Raw genomic sequence first — 19,931 nt, 5'->3', positions numbered from 1 at the left:
GAGCTGTCGCACATTACACAGCATTTAAACATACTTAGTGTTTCCCCCTATATTCATTCTGCAGCGGTACACCGCCGCTAGTAATGATTTTCACTTGCACACTGTGAGCACGATAACACCCTACGTTACTGTGGAATTGTTTTGAGTCCTCACTCTCCTCATTCTTCAAAGGACTTCTATGTCAAAGGTACTGTTATAAGCGTAGCGTAGCTGCTTTAAAGAATAGGGCAGTGCTTAATGTGTGTGCATAGGGAGTGTGTGGTTGAGCAAGAGCGTAGAGCGAGCGGCAGAAAAGTGACAGCGAATGCGAGTGGAGCAGAGGAAAAGGTTAGCAGTAAGTTGTCAATCTGGCAGTAAATGTACTGTACAGGCTGCAGTGTGTCAGTTAATAAATGCTGCAGTTTGTAAAGAACAAGACAAGTCCCGTCTGTTGTTAGCCTAACCTGACCAGGCTCACTTAAGGTGGACTGACCTTTTAAGGTGGACCAGCTATTCTCATTTTAGTGTCAATCTCAGCCGCTCCAAAACACAGAAATGTCTGGATGCTGAGTCTCTTCCGACTCAGCAGCCAGCCTAGGGGAAAAATAGGGAAAAAGCTGCTAGATGCAGGTGTTATGGTCCTTACTCTTAATCTACTCTGCAAACAACACAGTGTCTACACATGGTTTGTAGTTTCAGCGCAAGTTTGTTTACTTTGTCTCTCGTTCCCCACAGTGTAACCCCGGCACTCTGGCAGCTTGCCAGCAGCTGTCAATCAAACAGACACCAACACGCCCCTTCAGCCAGACAAAAAGGAATATTTCTGATATTTCCCCAGAGACCCTTTTTCTTCCTTTTTTAATAATACAAAACTATTAACAATACATATTAAAAAAACCTATTGTCCAAGTTTCAGTTGGACTTTAATATCATCTTTCAATATAAACTACTCTAATAAAACACCACCACTAATCACAGCTGAGACAATAACCAGAGTTGAATCAAGACTTCTCTGACAGTGTCAACAACTGAACATAATAACCTTCATGAAGATGGGATTTATTGCAGCACAGTTGTATTGAATCGTATTAGAGTGCACAAGTGTAAGTAATAAGGATTTCTGCCTCCACAGGAACATTTGTGCTGTGTGTATTATTGACACAAGTGCACTAGTTTGGAAAAGGCACCATAGTATAATGTACAGCATTATTTTTCTTTTTGTAAGGAAAGTATTGAATTGTGAAGACACTACAGCCATAACACTGAAAATTATAGGGCACAATACACGAGAGCTCGTCTTAAAATCATTCTGTATAAGAACAAAAACTAAATCCTTGAAATCTAACAAATGCCATAAGCGGTTATAAGTCAGCTTGTGCGACCTTGATCCCAGTATGTGTATGTGAGGTTACTGTGGGGCATGATGGAAGCCCTCAATACCGCCAGCGTGCGTGTGTATGTTCTTATCCTGTACGTGGATACGTGTGTATACACACCGAATTTGCATTGAAAGCACATGTGTTCCTCAGTTCGTGCAGAGTAGAGAAGAAGGAGGCAGGGTGCTGTTGGCATTCACCTGTGCTGTTTGTGTGTTGTGGCTCACACTGATTTTAATTGGTGGAACCCTGTGTGTGTGTGTGGGTGTGTGTTGGGGTGTGTGTTGGGGTGTGGGGGGGGGGTTGTTTGTGTGTGTGTGTGTGTGCTTAGTTGCAACACAGACCCATCCCAACACGTCTGGCCCTGCAGCTGCAGCAGAGCTAATTTTAGCCCAGGATGTGCGTACGCCTCAGTTCCCCTAGCCTGGCCTATGAGAGATGAGAGGAGGATGAGGCAGAAAGAGTAGACAATTTTTCACTCACTCTTGCACAGTCTGTGCACCTACCTCTTTCTTTCTCTCCTCCTGTATAGAGCCCTCCCTTTTTTTTTCAGTCCTTCATTCACTCTAGCTAGAAACCTGTAGTATGTAATTTGTGTGCCCAAAGAATTCAGGTTTTTTGTGTGTCCACGTGTCCTCGGGGCAGCACTATTGATTCACACAGGAACATATTGACTCTGGTCACTGTTGCCTGTCTGACGATGACCTTTACCCACCAAAAATCCTATCTGTCGAATGATGTCTGGCTGAGGTGCATGTGTACCTGTCTGCCTCCCTATCTATATAACCGTACATCGTCATTTTTCTATACAGACAATCCGGCAATAGAGGTCATTTTCCAGTGCTGTATTTGCTATTAATAAACCCCATTCTATTCCTGAGCAGACAGCCTACTCCACTGGTAAGTGGCTGGTTCTTATTACGATTTAGAGAGGCACAAGGATGGAGATTACAGTGGACTGGTTCACTGTGGTCAGGTATTAGAGTTAATCCTTCTACCTAGGGAAAGTGTCTGTAAAGTGTGTGTATGTTCCATGAAGAATGGCCCGCAAATGCACATGCACCAAAGTGGATAAGTAAAATTCCCCCGTGACTCTGTAAAATGTGATAGAGGAATATTCAGCAAGGCTGAGGAAACAAAATGTGTGCACGCACGTGTGTGTTTTAGTGCTTACTCATGCGTTTGGGCTTTGTCCCGTGTTTATGTGCAAATCAGCAGAATGAAACAAAACTCACAGTGGTCATGAAGCTGCCTTTAAAGATCCTGTAAACTCAATTCAGTTCAATCTAACCTTTTCAGCATGGGGCAGTTAAACGGACCCATCGTGGAAGGTACATCTTATTTAAATCTCCCAAGATTTGTGTGCAGTTTATGAAAACAGCATCACAGTGTTGAAGCAGCAGAGGGACATCTTTAGCAAGACAAACATTGAAGTCTTGTAATGGCGCGCGTCCACCCTGCTGAAATATCCATGAGCAAGACTAAATCTCTCCTGGTCTGTATCTGACCCTGTGATCTGACCTCCCTCTTGCAGAGGTTAAACAAAGAAGAAATGTACCTACAGAGATTAATACATTTTCATACTCTCATGGTTGGATATTTAGTTCGTCATGGTCACACTGAGCAGAACTTGGAAGGAAGAAGGACGGAGTCAGAAGTGGAGCAAACAGAACAGGCACGGAGCTTGCTCAAGCTCAATAATTCATGCCTGATTGAGCTAAGCTGACCTTGAAAAATCCCCAGTGTTGGACTGTTGAAACCTGGCACTCTTCATTTAGGGCAGAGAGTAGAAGTTGAAATGGACAGATACAAACATACACAGTACATTTGCATTCTCCCTTTTGGTAAGCTTTTTTTTTTTTTCTTTTATTCTTTGATGCAATTTAGCAAAGTCATTTGCAATATTTCCAGAGCATTTGCTTTGGAAATTTGCTTTGCTTTGAATTTCATCACTGTTGTTCATATGCTCTTTATTTGACTTTGATTATATTTTTATAGGATCTGTTTACATGTGAGAAAAGAAACATACAACTGTAGGTCATAGGAGTAGAAGCATCCATAGTTGTTTGTGAGAAAAAAACTATATAAACACTGTACCAGAACACAGAAAAGGCAAATGATTAACTTCACCCCATGCCTCTGTGAGGTTACAGGGACTGAAATCAGATTAGTTTTTGACTCCCCTCACTCCTTTGCTGCCAAAACCTCTCACTAATCACACTCACAGTTTGCCAGAATCCGGTCTGATAATTTAACTCACAAATCATTGTGTGTTTGGATTTCAGTTTTTATTACAAGTGCTGGTTCACGTGGAGTTCCCCAGTGGCATTGGTACCTCAACAAACAAATCACGAAAATGCAAAGCGTTTGGAGCGGTGGAGCAGATGACAGAAACTGTAGGTGTGATCACACTAGTTGTTCCAAACAGTCGATCCTGTGCTTGACTGTTTGGAACATTTCTTTATACTTCATGCTAAAAAAAAAAAAATATATTGCACCCAATTGTCACATCCTCTGACTAATGTTACTGCATTGCACAGACTCATGTTTGAAACTTATGCGGTGAAAGTCTCAGATACACTTGTAGTCGACTCTGTGGAGAAATAAAATGATTGTTAACAAGATACGTGAAGAATAAGTGTCGACTGTGTCAGATACAGTAGCGTTCCTGCTTAGCAGTGGTTCAGTCAGCAGGTAGTTTCCACCGGAGATCCTAACAGAGATAGACCGACTCTGTAAATCTTTTAGGTCTATCTGGGTGCAGCTGTGGTAAAGAATAAGAGTGGCTCTCTGTACTGTACTGTGCTTGTTTACACTGGTTTAATTAGTCACTTAGATACTTGTATGATTCATCTGTACGTAATGAATGATTAGTATTGTTGGGTGATTGAAGGGACCTTCCATTCAGTACTCATTTGGAATAAGCCTTCAGCTACTAGTTGGTTAATTTTTGGCTAAAGCTGCATGGTTTTGTGCAGCACATTGTCACTTTTTTTTTGTGTTACCTGTTGGAAATACTTAAGTCACCAGTTTTACTTGAGCCACCCACATAGTTAACGCTACAGTTAAGCTCCAACTAATGAGGTTTGTTTATGCGGACATTACGGTAAACACACAGACAGAACAGCAGTGTGGGATTAGCATACAAGTGCTGTCTGTCATAGAGCTGACTTAATTAGCATGCTTGTAGCGTTTGTTGAAGGAGTTGCACAGCATGTTGATTAGCGTGCTGCAGCTGTTGATAGTCCTGTGTGTCCCGGCAGCTGGCAGAGGAGAGGACCGGCTAAGATGGCGCATGCATGAGAGTGGAGTCACGGCACAACCAACACACGCTGTTAACCTTATGATGTTTTGGATTTTAGCACTGACTTGACTGATTGTATGAAGGGATTTTTCATTTACCAGCTTAGCTAAGAAATACAGCACTTTTTCAGTCATGAGACTGCTAAGACTCCAGGTTCCTGTATGAAAACAGTCTAAGTCAGTGTGGAGAGTGAGCAGCTCCTTCATAAGTGCAGTTAGAACAACATAACACATAGCACTCCATATCTACTTGACTGGGCTGCTCACTGGCCCTTTTCTTAGTTGTATTAATAAGTTAAAAAAAAAAACAAATGAGATAGTGCTTCTTGGATCTGACAGCAAAGTGATGCAAAACAGCTGCTCTTGATGCCCGTTTAGGCAATAAATGTCCACATAAAAGAATTCCCCCAAAAAGTCATACAGGCATACAGCTTCATTAGCATACAGATGTGATTAAAAAGAAGACCAAGCGTATCACTGCCCACAAGGGAGATTATATGTCTAGTCTTGTTTTTATTATGTAGCCACTATGATACATTTTAACATTAAGTTGTGTCTCTTGATGTTTTGGGGGAATTCATGCCCCCTTTTACTGTAAATACGTATTAACCAGTGTTTGTGTGAAATGCTGCATTTTGCTATTTTAGTCACTTAACTAGTGTATGACATCATTCTTTATGAATGTCGTGTAGAGAAATGGAAATGTGTGCAGCTTGATGGAGTGATTGTTTACATCTTTTAATTTCTTGCCCTGCATGTTACATGTTTAAAATCAAAATTGAACATATTAAAAATACTAAACAAATGTCCACACTAGTTTAACAGTCAATATTAATCACCTTGACAGTATTTGACAAGCTAGAAAGCTAGATGTATATTTAGCCATACTAAAGCCTCTCTCAGGATGAATTGTAATAACTCTGATGATCCTACATTCATGAAGGCTATATTGTTCGGTTTTTGTGTTGATTCTGGCAACTGAGTGTAGTTCTGATGTAAACTTGTGACGATACAGGACTACTAGATGTTTTAATATTTATGACAATTGTTATTTTAGGGTGGGGAAAGCCTTGCTATTGCCTCACTGCAAATTCACAGAGAAACATATTGTATGTTAGCTCCTCTGTCATGAAACTCAATACTCACAATACACTTGTTGGCTGTGTTACAACATTTTCCACAGTTTAGTGCACAAGGTTCATTGTAATTTTGGATTTGAAGTGCTGTAAACAGGATGGGTTGGCACTCTTCTATTCCCTTGTGAGCCCCGCCACAGGACAATGAGCAGGTCCTGCATAGAGGAAGAGCGGCCCTTGAAGGAAAGGTTGCTTATTGTCATCCGCCAGGCCTCATTAGGTGTATGACATATTTAGCCAACAGTGACGGCTGGATGGAGAGAACTGTTGTTACTAGACACGCAAATACTGGGATGAGATGGGTGCAAGGTGAGGAGGAATTTCACTACTAGTACCAAGGTATATGATAAATATGATTTGTTCTTGCAGTAGATCATTATTTTGAGCTGCATTTGAATAATGGGGTCACTCTACCCTATATGCTAAGAGGCAAAAGCCCTTTTTTGCTAAGACTGATATTGTTTAATTGGACTGAACTGACAACAATGTATGTTCTTTTGTTATAGTGCCATATAATTTATATATTATATCATATAATATGAGACGCCTACAGATGATTTCTGTCATGTTTCACTTGTTTGGTATTCTGTTAGAGGTCCTCAAAGAAACTTGATGCCCTTAAACACATCCTGTTTTCTCTCTTCTTTATTGTTGCAGACCACAAGTGAGCAACAGTCATAGACTTATTGACGATATCTAATTATTACATGATTATGTAATCTAATATTTAGCATATATATGTATATATTTAGCATAATATTGAGTTTGTGTCGTATTATTTGTTCCTTTTACCTTCCCTTTGCCGTCTGCTGCTGTTGGCTTTGATGAGTCATAGGGATTGAGTATGCTTTATCTGGCATAGGAAAATAAATACTTTCTTTATGGCTTTCAATAGACAGAGAGTGTATACACATCATTCTTAGTCAGACGGATGGCAATTTCCTTGACTCTTTGTGATGAATTGCTAATGCAAGAGTCCTTCAGATAAACACAAGGCTGTGTTCAAACTGCTTAACATTACACGGAGTGATCGGTGATGCAGCCCTGTCTGCTTCTCAGGGACAAGCAGCAGCAGCAGCAGTGCAGAGCGGTCTCTCCTCAGCGTCTTGAATCCTTCTGCCAAATACAGTAAATACTATGGGTGTGGATCCAGCAAGTTGGCCAGTTGACTGTTGCTATGCAACAAAAGGAAAATTGAAACTTGACTCCTTGTGCCATGCCTCAAAATAACCTTCAAAAGAAAGTGTCTGCTTAAAAAAAAATGCATCATTTCCACTATAAAACAAAAGGCATGTTATTTATACTCTGAATGGATGTTCAAGCCTTTTTTATTAAGATTTCCGTGCATCATAGCAATATTTTTAGTGGAGGGCTGTGTTGTTGTAGCAACCATCTGTTGCTTTCTAAGTCTCTTGTCAGCTGCTTTGTACGCTGTCTTACCTGTTTTTTTTGTTTCTTTTGCTATGTCGCTGCCAACAGAATTTCCCTTTTTCAACAAAGATCGATTCAAAACCAGCTTTTGATGCACTGTTTGTTTATTTGTCTTTTCTTTCAAAGTCATTTATCTTTTTTTTTCTGGAAAGAAAAACATTTGAAGCAAACATACTCTGTATCCACATCATACAGTGTTATGTATTCTGTTTGCCTTGAATCATCGGCAGCTGGCAGATTTAAAAGGTAGAATAGTAACTCAAACAGCTCCAATGATACTGAAGCACAGGGCATCATCTTGTTCAAATGCTCCCGGCACTTTTTATCGACGGAGACCTGTGGATGACCTCTGGAAAAAATCCCTTACTTCATCGGTTTGCTGCACACACAGTCACCTTGAATCTCCTTTTGAAATGAGCCTCATCTCTTAAGACTAAAGTGAACCAGGCAGTCTCTAATCCCAAGTCGTGTTCTGGGTTTTCTCTTTGATGGTCATACTTTTTTTTTGTCTGACTGGCATGCTGGACACGTAAAGATGTTTAACCGGCCCTTAGATAAATGTTAACATCATTCTCCACCAGCTGTATGAATCCAGTCTAATGCTTGTTTAACGCAGATGATCATTTCTCCTGTGATGATCTAATTGATGATCTTTTTTTTTCCCCTTGTTGTTGCAGGTGACCCTCAGTGATTGACAGATGTGTGACACTGTGGAGAACCATTTGCCCCTCCCAGTGGAGATCTGAGTTCTGGGACACTGAGGTAAGAACAGGAATCTGCCTCTAAAACTGCCTCATATTGTATGTTTAATTGATGCTCATGATCATCAGAGATAATTGCTGAATTTATTGTCTGCCTTGAGGCTACATGAATTAATTCCTCATAATATTATATGTAAATATTGTTGTAGCCACTTAGATTCTGTCATCAATTTATTTATTTATTTATTTATTTTAACAGAAACAGAAAAACATGTAAAAGAGAATAACTATATTGTGAATCCGGTCGATTAGAATTGAATATAACTGAGAGGGTTTTGCAATCCGTGTGCTCAGTTTATGAATCCAGTCTCATAGTTTATTAATCTGTTTGCACAACTTTCTACATCAATATTTTGTGGTGGTGGGCTCTGTGCCATGCATATAAACAAACAAACAAAACACTATGAGCTGTCACTTAAAGCACAATGATGCTACTGTCACATGGGTGAGAACAACAAACTGACATCTTTTCATGTTTCAGATCTTATATTCTTTGATTTTAATTGTAAAGGTTACCTGCAAATTACAGCACCTTCCTCTTTAATATACATCTGACAGCAATATAATCTATGTCCTTCCAAAATGGACATTTCTTGTTGGTGAATATTTGTCATTTTTTTTACGAAAGTCACTTGACTACAGTTCCCATGGTAACTGATAATCCTGCCCTGCCGTTGGAGAATTTCACTTCAGCGAGTCTTTGACAGTTTGACAAGCCAGGGGAAACGAATGAGTCAGCCTTTCACGAAGAGCTGAACAAGCTTACTAAAAGGAACCTTTCAGTTCACACACTGAGATTTAAGAAGTGTGCTCTCACACAAAGAGATTTGACTCATTCAGATCGTCATCTGCTCGGAGAAGTGAACATGATCCCTGTCTCCTCCGGCTCTCTCCGAGACATTTTCAGGCTTATCGGCGCAATTTGGGTGTCGTTTTATGTCGGATTTGTATCAAAATGGTAGCTTCTAAAATACTGAAGTGAATCTAAACTGTTGCAAGGTGTAGTCGGTGGTCTGAGTTTAAATCTTTCTTCTGGATGAAGGGGATGTGTTGCATTTATGTTCAATCTTAATTTGATTTTAGAGGAAAGGACAAAGACGAAAATGAGTGGCCAAGAAGCTGCCAGTAAAGCTTTAATAAAGTAAAACTCCAGCCTTGTTTACTTGACTGATGTGCAACATTCTCAAAAACAGCTGTTTTTTTTTCATTTGGAGTGTTACATTAGTAGGATAATAGAAAAGGATAATATCAGATAATTGAATTACATTTTACTACATTTTATTTGGAGCTTTAATCTTTTCAGTACAACATGTAAAACTGATCTCTTTCCAGGCCTTGAATACAGTTTTCATGATGTTACTTGTGAGTGATTTGCATAATTAACTACCAGACATTTTTTGTAAGCAAATAGGTTTGAATTTTTTTTTTTATAAACTGCAAGACACTTAAAGAACCAGAAATGTAAAAAACAGAAATGCCTTCAGAGTTCGTGCAAATTTTCTGGCTTGTCATGATTTGGGTGTACCAAATAAGATTAAACATGGGTGTGTCAACATTATGGTTTACTGTGGGAGTGAGCTTCAGGACTGTGCACATGCAAACAGTTTTGCAGTGTTCGGAGCTCACAAAGAAGAACAGTGTGTGAAGTCTGAGTATGCATATTCACAAATATGTGCATGCACATCTTTATAGTCTTGAATCTAAACAGTTTTATGTGTCTCTCCTTCATTCTCTGAATAGCTGTCTACATAATCTCTGCAGTTTGGGTTTATAGTTATAGTGCTTGTGTCAGAAAGTTAACCAAAAACACTGACCCAGATACAGCTGCAACGAGTTTATTTACAACACTCAACTGTCACATGTCACCTGCTGTGGGAGCACATTTTTCTGCCAAACACGAGGCAGGGCGAGGAGTGATTTGGTCAGACTTGTGACATAAACGTGATCACTACTTACAATTACAGTGTGAAGACATAAGCGGTGATGAAATGTCTCGCGGGGTTAGAGTCTCTGTCTACCATTTGTCTAGACTGCGGCATCCGTGCAGTAAACAAATTACCAGTACCAATACCATAACATTGCCTTCGATCAAAAATATAATCTTGTATAACAATACAGTATGTGTTACATCATTAACTGTCATGGCATGCATGTATTTATTTTATAGTCCCTTAATTTACAGCAGTTGAGCTGAATTGAGTATTTGATCAAAGAAAACTGAGGGAACTGTGATGTGAAAGCATTCAGGTAACAGAATCAGCGTGTTGCTGCAGATGAACACCTTACTTTCAGCCAATAGCAGCGGTTGCATGAAATGTTAAGTGGGATCTTCACACTTTGAAATGAGAATATATCGAGTTAGTCCTAATCCCTAATCCCATCAAGTCAAAACCACAACAGGCTTATGAGCCGGAGGGGCTCATAAGGCTCCGGTTCTATTGGAACAGATGACTGAGAGTAAAAAAATTAAACTCATGTCTGAAAAACACACTCGTAAAGATGTTTTACAATGGCGCCGTGCCTTAGGAACGACAAGGTCATTGACAATGACGCAAACTACGATAATTCTCTAAATCAAATTAATCTAAATCAATTAATTAGATGAGACATGGAGCATGTTGAGGATGCACCGCATGGTATGTTAATTGTTGGCTTCTGGTGAAAGGCTCCAGTTGGACATTGACTAATTTAGCACAATGTGTTGTTATTGAGTTTAGACACAGGGATTCTGTTCAGGGTCAGGACTTGTATCTGTAATATTTTTCCAGTCGTGTGTAATAGTTACTGTTACAGTCTTAAAGAGCAGCTTCCAGGTGGTTAATTCTAGCTCTGGTTTGATTGCTTTGCCATTAAGATTGTTTACTTCCTTTAATATCTTGGGGACTTTGCCATTCTGTCAAAGTTAATGTTAACAGAGTTCACTGTGGCTTGCATTTAAAAATTATCTCTGTTTCAGTTTCATTGCAGAGAGCTGGTTCTCGTTGTTATGCATATATTCTCTGCGCTTGACTTGCCTTAAAGTAAACAGATAGCTCAATCATGACAGTCTTAAGTGATGGTTGTTGTCAACATTGTGCCAGATTTTTGGCATTTATGGTAATGTAGCTCTACACTTACATACAAAATACATTGTTTATCTCATATTGCAACTTGAAACACTGGCTCCTGTGCAGCATCACCTGGAGTCAGTATATTTTCTATGTGTTGAAGTCTGAAGGAGAAATAGCTTGTTATTTTAGGCAGTTTGCTGCGGTTAATTTTAGCTGCTGAAAAGAGAAAAGCAGACCACAGATATCAGTGTTCTGCTGCCCAAGATCAGAATATGTCTAAAGAAACTATACCAAGCGTCTTTTTATCTCATCTCTTTTGATGTATCATGAATATGAGAAATGTGTATGTACATTTAGGGAAATCAGATCTTTAGCTTTCTGTCACTGTAAAGAATAAAGATATTAGAGCACTCATTTTTCAGTTCATGTTTTATTTCAGCTGGGGCATATATTGGGTTTTTTCCAGGCTTAGTTATCACAAGATTTCATAAGGAAGAAACTGGTGTCGAGGAACAAAAAAGATGTAAGATGTAAGGTTGGCAACTTAAGATTCGAATCGTCAAGGGAAAGCCCACATGGATTCCCGTTGTGGTGGTTCGTATTTATGTCTTCACTTATCCAAGGTGACAGGTGAGGACAATCAGGTGGCTGCTTATGTAACAGTGTGGCCATCGTAGCTTACACACTCAAGAGGCATTAAAGGACCGTACTGGTGTTTTTGTTTAATATCATGACATACTATAGTTTAGATTTTTAATTACTGCTCTCCAGGCAGGAATTGCAGAAACTAGAAATAGATAATCTATCACAGTCAACATTTATTTGCCTTTATTTGTTGTCAAAATTATTTATCATTACAATGCAGTTATAAGTACAGATCAATTTGAAAAATCCACTGCAGTGATGTGTTCGTGGGCAGCTGTGATATCTGACATTTGAGAGTCGGTTGCCAAACAGTATTGCATTTATGTTGCAAGACATATCAAAATACTTTGGGTTGAATAGTTAGTTAGTTGAATATTTTTTTCCTCAAAAGTTTCATTACCTAGTTAGAAATTATTAGCATTACATCCACTCCTTCTCTGTCATTGAAAATTTCAGAATCTCTGCACATACCGTACATGATCCTGCACCATAAAGGTCAAACAATAAGTGACATCAACAATATGTTGTGGAGGGCAGTTTCAGCAGTCTCAAATACTGGATGCTCAGCTTTTATCTTCCAAGGCGTTCACCTCAAGTTATGAAATGTTAAACATTAACACAATATCTCTCTATAAAACAGGGATATGTAACTTTCAACACCAGCACATGGACTCACCACCCTGAAAGACCTTTCACCCTTTTATTTTCAAATCAAACTCTGCACGGACTTGAGTTAACAATGGCAAAGGGACTGCATTGATAGAGTGCCTTTCTAGTCTTCCAACCACTCAAAGCACTTTACAATATGTGTCAACATTCACCCATTTACACACACACACATTCATATGCTGATGCCAAAGGCTGCCATGTGCCAACCTGCTCATCAGGATCTAATCTAAAGCACATTCTCACACACACTCAGGAATTTGGGGTTCAGTATCTTACCCAAGGACCCTTCGACATGTGAAGTAGGAGCCAGGGATTAAACTGCCAATCTTCCAGTAGTGGATGACCTCTTCTACCTCCTGAGCCACCATCATTTTAAACTAACTGTTCAGTTTTAAGTATATGCAGGTAGATTTTCACACTAGAGTGAACTGAAGATGCCTGTTTAGCAGGGAAAATGCATTCTGAAAAATGAAAACATAAACTCTTTTGGAAAATGGCTAGAAATAATGTGAAGTACATATACTTTGACACATGGAAAAAGAATGTTATCGTCCTTGATCATGTCATTGCAAGCACAGATGGGTGAATAAACACAGACTGCTCTCTCCTACTTTCTCCTTTCTAATTCTTATCCCCCCACTCATGTCCCCTCCATGTCTTACATCTCTCTCTCTCTCTGTCCACCAGGCAGCTGAGGGGGGGGTCTCTGAGGAAGATGCTGGGTTCAGAGCGCGGTGTTGTCGAAGAATGGCTCTCAGAATTCAAGGTGACGTCCTCTGCTCTCAAATCGTGACTCATGTTTACAGAATGTTCTCCCGGAGGTTATCTCTGGGAGGCCTTTTGTCCTGAGAAACCACACACTGTGGGTGTAAGAACTGTGATGAAAGAGTGTTGAGCATGCAGGTGTGTTCATGTCATATCTTCCAACATTTTAGTCCTTTTGAAGTTATTAAATTTAGCGGATGCAAGCAAAGATCATTTTAGAACAGTTAACACTTGGGATTAACTCTACATTGTCCGAATCAGCTCTACTTTAGTCAGTGTAAGCTGTTTGTACTTTGTCCAGTTCAAGGTTAACACCTACACTGTCCCTTTTTTAATCTTCATCTCACTGGATTCACAGGTGACACTGCGGTGATTTAACCTCTGAAACATGTCTCACATTTATAGTATCAAACTGTCCATGATCATCTTTTGCTGGAACTTGTTTTTGCTTGCATGCATGTAATGTACATAAAGGTTTTACATGCAACGGCAGGCACTCGGATCACACAAATCTAGTGTCTTCACACTGAACTACATCTTCAAAAACTCTTATTCAGAGAGCGTCAGTAGAATTAAACAGAACTGTTCCTTTATGTTTGCCATATAACTGTCTCTCAACTGCTAAAAGTTAATGAAACCAACCGAAAAAAGTAATGTAGAGCCAACATTGAGCCAAATAACTGATATTCAAACGTAGTGAAATGACAACTATAAATGGTTTCTTTCCTTTCAATATGAATTCGACTGTAGTTTGAGAGTACTTTTTTCTCAGTACAATAGCACAGTAGTTTTTCTTCTAATTCTCTCACATGTTTAAGGTTACTTCTAGTTCCAGGAACTTGAGGTTTGTTTGATGCTCCCTGAAAGCTACATGTTGGCTTCAGCTAGACTTCCTGTTAGATGTGCTACGTGTCACTTAAAGGATAAGGCTGTTGATTTTCTATATTTTTCTTACCGTCAACAAATTTCATATGCAGAGCCAAACCCACAGTGAACCCAGTGCAACAGTGTGGCTTACTGATGTGCTTTTAATAGCTTTTGGACAACAACGGAGGTCTGAGGCACAGAGGAGTAAGATATATCAGACTTTTGATACACACACAATATTGTTTATGTATGTAGGATGAGTTCATTGTCGGTTTGGCCCTGCACATGAGATAAGATTAGCCTTTATTGTCTTCCTTTAGGAGAAATTCGTCTTGGGCATTCGAGAGAACACAAGTGACGTAGCAGCACACAGCCTCTCCATATACACACAATATATCCGTATACAATCACATCACAGTTAACACGCAGTATCACACACAGATCCATATACACCAGAACATACACACCAAGATATTGCACATTCCCCCAATAAAAGCCATATCGTTTCACTGATCTGATCAGGCTTTGGAGTTGTGATTTGAACAGACAGATTACCAAAGCAGGTTGTGATGCCATAACTAATAATGGTTTCAGTGGCTGCCCTGTAGAACAATAACATAATGCTTTTATCCACTCCATGGACCCTGAGCCTTGGCAGAAAATGCAGATGCTGATTGATTGGTGAACAAACATACTCCACTTGATGAACCCATTGTAACTGAGAATCAACGTGAATACCTGAGTACTTGTATTTTATTATTTGCTCAACTCTCCCTGTTGATTGGAACTGGGCTGTGATTACCAACAGAGCTGGGAGTTAAGATCATTTCTTTAGTTAAGTTACAATAAGAAAAATATAGAAAACTGACAGCCACATCCTTTAAGGTAATGCAACAACATACAGGTTAAACTAATGAAAGCTGAATTAGTGAGTACCCATTAATTCCTTCTCTTTTGCTTTTCAGTGGCAGAAGAAAGCATAAATTGTAAAAGACAGAAAGGAGGAAGAAAGATGAACAGTGAGAGAAATAGATTGGTATGACTCATAGTGTGAGCAGTACAAACCAGGCACATTGTGTTCTGTCATCAAAATGACCATACAGACGTCGTGCTAAGAGGGTATCTCTGCCTTCTGTCATTTGCAGACAAACACACAATCTTGACCATTTGAAGAATTTCACCCCAGGACATTCTGAGCCTGTCATCACTCTGTAATGTTCAGTGCCTTCAAAGAGTTATTTTATGATTCCTTTTCATGATTATACCCATTTCTACTTAACCTGGCTGATTAAATTAACCTGTTAGCGATTTCTCTACATTTCCCATAATGTTTTTGACACCACCTAAGTCTTTTCACTGAGGACAAGTTGATGTGTCAGCAGTGCAGTAAATAATAACATTTAGCTGCTTCTGTTTCAGGGTCCAGATGTTGTTCATGCTGCCTCACTGTCACACTGTCATGACTTACTGGGAAACTTAAATAGAATAGAGCCATTGTTAATCATAAAACCTGTGCTTTTCCTGCAATGACAAGTCAAAATGTCTGCTGTCAAAAAGGCCTATGGGTGTGAACTTGTGCCACTGAGATGTGTGTTATACATGTAGGTTTTTAATAGACTCGCACCACTCAGTCAAGAGGCGACATCTACTCTACGTCATTGCATGAAGGTCTATTTCAGTGGCTGCTGCTTGAGAAGTTGTATCTTCCTCTTTTTCAATGGATTTATGTCTGAATCGTTGTTGAACATAAATGTAAACACTGAAAGACACCTGCACACCCACACAGATGTTTTCAATTACCCAGACTGAGTAGACGTCTCGTCAGGTGGAAGCTATTTTAGTGTCATGTCTCCAAATGACATGTTACAATACTACCAATCAACAAAAGCAGCAGAATGGGAGAGGATGTCACTGAAACCAAGTTTGTACACACCCACACAGTCCTCAGAAAAGATCTAATCAGGCAACATAAGTGACAACACCTGATTGGGTAAACTATTGGTGTGTAGGGGCTTTAAATTGTCAGTCAGACCAAAATTTACTGGTGTGGTGTGGCAAAAAGCAGAACGAGGCAGAAAATATTGTGGGTTTGGTTTTAAACATTAAATGGGGCAGCTAGCATGTTTAGCAGACTAACAACAACAGTCCACAAAGTTATGAATTCTAACATTTTACTGTCATTAACCTCTGCCACTGGCCTCACACTCACTGCAGATAAGCAGCATCGCTCCTTGTCAACCGTTTGGATTATTTCGCCATGCAGTTATAAAACAAGGATATAGACACAATATTTCCTGAATGAGAGTCCTAACCTCTCTCAAACCAGCTGAACATTGGAGAGCCTCGTGATTAAAATAAAATAAATAAATAAACCAGTAAACATCAGTAGCTACTTGTACTTCTCAAGGTTTTTTTTAAATATATGTACAAAAACAATGACTATTTGGAGGGATTGAATGGAAAATGACACACAGTCCTTTTGTGTCATACCTCTAGCCTTGTGACAACATGCAGCAATTGTAGCAAACTTTTCTTTCTCCTTATTCCAGTCCTTACCAGAAACCCACATCCCCAGCTACGCAGGCAGCCTTCATCTGAAGAAGTCCCTGGTGCCGGCACTCTACAGAGTCATTCAGGATCCCAACAATGAGGTGAAACACAGAGGGCACACACACAGTCTCCCAAGTAGGGCTGTTTTTAGCTCAAGGTAATGTGTTGCTTGTGACTACATGATGTAGTCTCTCAGTTGGCAGTGAGCAGAGAAGTGACATACAACCTAGTCTGCGGGGTACATGTGCACACAATAAAACAAGCCCGCTGTGCTCTGGAAGGGTGTGATGGATGGGCACAGTGGCAATGCCAGCTACATCACCTGTGAGATAACGCATAGTGTTCCCTATACACACATAACACACACGCCAGTCTGACAGACTAGAACATCTGCTGCCCACACTGGGAAAGGTACATGCAAAGTCAAAGATGCAGGCATTCATAATTTGCATGTTAACGTACTGCTTACGACTCTATTACTAAATAACCCTGCTAAATGAATGATTAAGTATGCCATTACCAGCAGACTGTTCACACTGAAGTATACTCAAGCAAGACAGTCTTGTGACTGAATCTCATATGACTGCATCACATGACTGACGGCCAGCAGCTCCTCACATCTTCGAAAATGTCGGAGCAAATTTCCAAACAGGCATTATTTAGATAAACTGACCTCATATTAGGAATATAAGTGATTACTTTCTCGCCTGAAAGAATATTAAAATTTAATAAAGTGACATATTAACAGCTTTTAGCCTGACTTATGTCCAGTAAGCTCATGCCGCATACACAGAAATTCTTGCATTCATTCATTTCTCATGTACACAAAATCCAAATTTGACATCATACTAAGTATTAATAGTATGTTTGTATGCGTTTCCAAACAAAGCCTTAGTCACAACGTGTACTGCCACACCAGCACCTCATGTGTTTCCTATACTAGTATGGCAAAAGCTTAGTATTTTCTCTTTTAAAGGACCTAATGACACAATCTTTGAGCAAAGGCCTGAGGCACTCAATGATACGGGACTTTAATTTCACTCTAATGACACAGTTGGTGCCTCCAGTTCCCTTTCCCCCCCCTTTCCACTTGCTCTTTCATGGTCAAATTTGGGTGTCAAGCAACCAGGGATCTAAATTCCATTAGTGTTGTCAATCTGGCTGCACAGTCCCTAGTGGTCCGAGAGAGAGAGAGAGTGTGTGTGTGTGAGTGAGAGAGCGAGAGGTTTCAAAGTGCGCTTGACTGTTGCGTGTTTTGGTGTTTTTTTGCTGCCTTGCCAAGTTCATTAATGAGTTGCGGCTTATTTCAGGGTCAGCCACAGTACAGCACACACACACACACACACACACACACACACACACACACACACAACAAGTGCTGTTTGGGCATTCAGTTCGCTGACCCCTGGACAGTATAAACACATCGGCTCAGCTGGCTCCCCTGAGACTTCATCTGACCAGACTTTCATTGTAGTGATTTATCCCCTCTGCTCCTACACACCTCCCACTATTGACCGGCAGCAAAACTTTCCCTCCATCTGTCCATCCCACTGGGTTATGGTCGGGATGACATTCATTCACCTTTTGAAATAAGAGCAGAGAAGCTAATATTCTGTCTCAATGTATTACTGAAAACAGGACTTTATCAAGTGGTTATCACATCTTCTCCTCATCCTGTACTTAAAAAAAAAAATCTTTGACCACAGCCATATCTTCATGTTAATTTGATGGATTTGAAATAAGGCAGATCACTCCACTTCACAAGAGGACCTCAGAAATTTCAAGTTTTCATCATTACCACCATTATCTTTTCTTGTTTAAAAATGTACTAATAATTTAAAGACTCACTGCTGGGTGAAAATTTTGCAAGATGCTCAGTAGTTGCTAGATTGTCACCAGTCTATTAAAGGTGAGAGTAATAGAGTCAGATATCAGTCAACAAGCAGAGAGTTAATATAAATCAATTTGATCCCTCAAACCCAACGAAGTGTGCATTCATTTCCAATTCCATATCCAATTTAGATTCCAACCTTATTAGACTGATCCCTCAGCTGTACTCTATATACTTGTTGCGTCTCAGACTTGTACTGATTTGCATGTCCTTATGTTCCTCCCTCCAATCCAGCTGTTGGAGCCTGTGTGCCACCAGCTGTTTGAGCTGTATCGGAGCTCTGAAGACCGCCTGCGACGCTTCACCCTGCAGTTCCTGCCTGAGCTGGTGTGGGTATATCTGCGTATCACGGCCAGCAGGGATCGCCAGAGCAATGGCTGCATCGAGGCCCTCCTCCTGGGCATCTATAACCTGGTGGGTGTCGACCCCCCAAGGCGTGGTGGTGGTGGTGGTGGAGAGAGGAGGCGAAGCGTGACCCTTATGCAGCTTTGGCATTGTAACTTCTAAACATTGCTATGATGCATACTTTTTTGTGCTATTTTGTGTCCCAATTTTAAAGTGTCCATGTTGATGTGATGTAGAGTGTCCTCCCCTCTGTTCCTAATGGATAATCGTCCTTCACATGGATTTGTGGTGCATGTGGGGGTCACAGTGGGTATCTCCCAGGTGTTTAAGAATCCTATACCTTGAGGGATACTGACCCAGAGGATCACAATATTGTTATTACTCTCATTATGGCCATCTTTGCCCAGGAGGGATGCCACAGTGTCCAGTTACCTGCAGTTGAGCTGAATTCTTCAAACACAACTTCTGACAATTGTCTAACCAGGATGGTTGAAGTGTTTCATTGAACGCAGAAGGCCTTGTTGTCCCCAACTCTCAACTCAAAACTCATTTCACTTTATTAATTAGGTATGTTGATATGGAGTAATATAGAAAAATATATGTTTAGAGGGAAGGCAGCAGCCCTCCTAGAAACATCTCAGATGAAATGTATTTTTTACAACCGTGAAACAAACTATGAATGTTTCAAACTGTTAATGTGGGAAAGACCCAAATGTAGATATGCAAATTATTGGTTATCTTTTATAACCTAGTACAGGTGGAGCATTAGTTAGGTCCGTTGACATGAAAGACGATCCACAGGCAAAATCCCCAGTCAATGGATAGATCCAGGGTAGATTGCATCACCAGGAAACACCCTCGGGGAAATGGGCTAAGAGCTAGAGATATCAATAGAAAGAGCTCTATGTCAAGGTATATTCATGCATAATTTATTCCTCTGTGTCTGTACCGTTCTACATACATACACTCACACATACGCGCGCACACACACACACACACACTATACATACACTAAGACCTCTCTTTCTTGCGGTGCTTGACGTCTGAGCTCTGATAAACAGCTTTGCTCTCAGCAGTCCCATCAGATATCCAGAGATATACTGCTATCCAGTGAAAGGCGGGACAAGAGAGATCCAACAGTACACTGAATGTCGGGGTAAAGC

General features: G+C 40.2%; 1 protein-coding gene across 3 annotated transcripts in view; it reads left to right on the top strand.

The window, feature by feature from the left end:
* The window catches only part of LOC122991741 (protein FAM126B-like), a 45,520-nt gene that overhangs the window by 8,026 nt on the left and 17,563 nt on the right, over positions 1–19,931 (top strand). For all 3 annotated transcript variants that reach the window (XM_044365016.1, XM_044365018.1, XM_044365017.1), the window contains exons 2-5: positions 7,903–7,987; positions 13,038–13,116; positions 16,532–16,633; positions 18,658–18,837. In XM_044365016.1, the coding sequence (XP_044220951.1) occupies positions 13,066–13,116; positions 16,532–16,633; positions 18,658–18,837 (333 nt within the window). In that variant the 5' untranslated portion in view covers positions 7,903–7,987; positions 13,038–13,065. The remainder of the gene's footprint in view (positions 1–7,902; positions 7,988–13,037; positions 13,117–16,531; positions 16,634–18,657; positions 18,838–19,931) is intronic.

This window comes from Thunnus albacares, chromosome 11, assembly GCF_914725855.1.
Source record: "Thunnus albacares chromosome 11, fThuAlb1.1, whole genome shotgun sequence".
NCBI classification, from domain to species: domain Eukaryota; kingdom Metazoa; phylum Chordata; class Actinopteri; order Scombriformes; family Scombridae; genus Thunnus; species Thunnus albacares.
The sequence above is the reverse complement of the archived record's forward strand: the minus strand, read 5'-3'. Positions and strand labels throughout refer to the sequence as shown.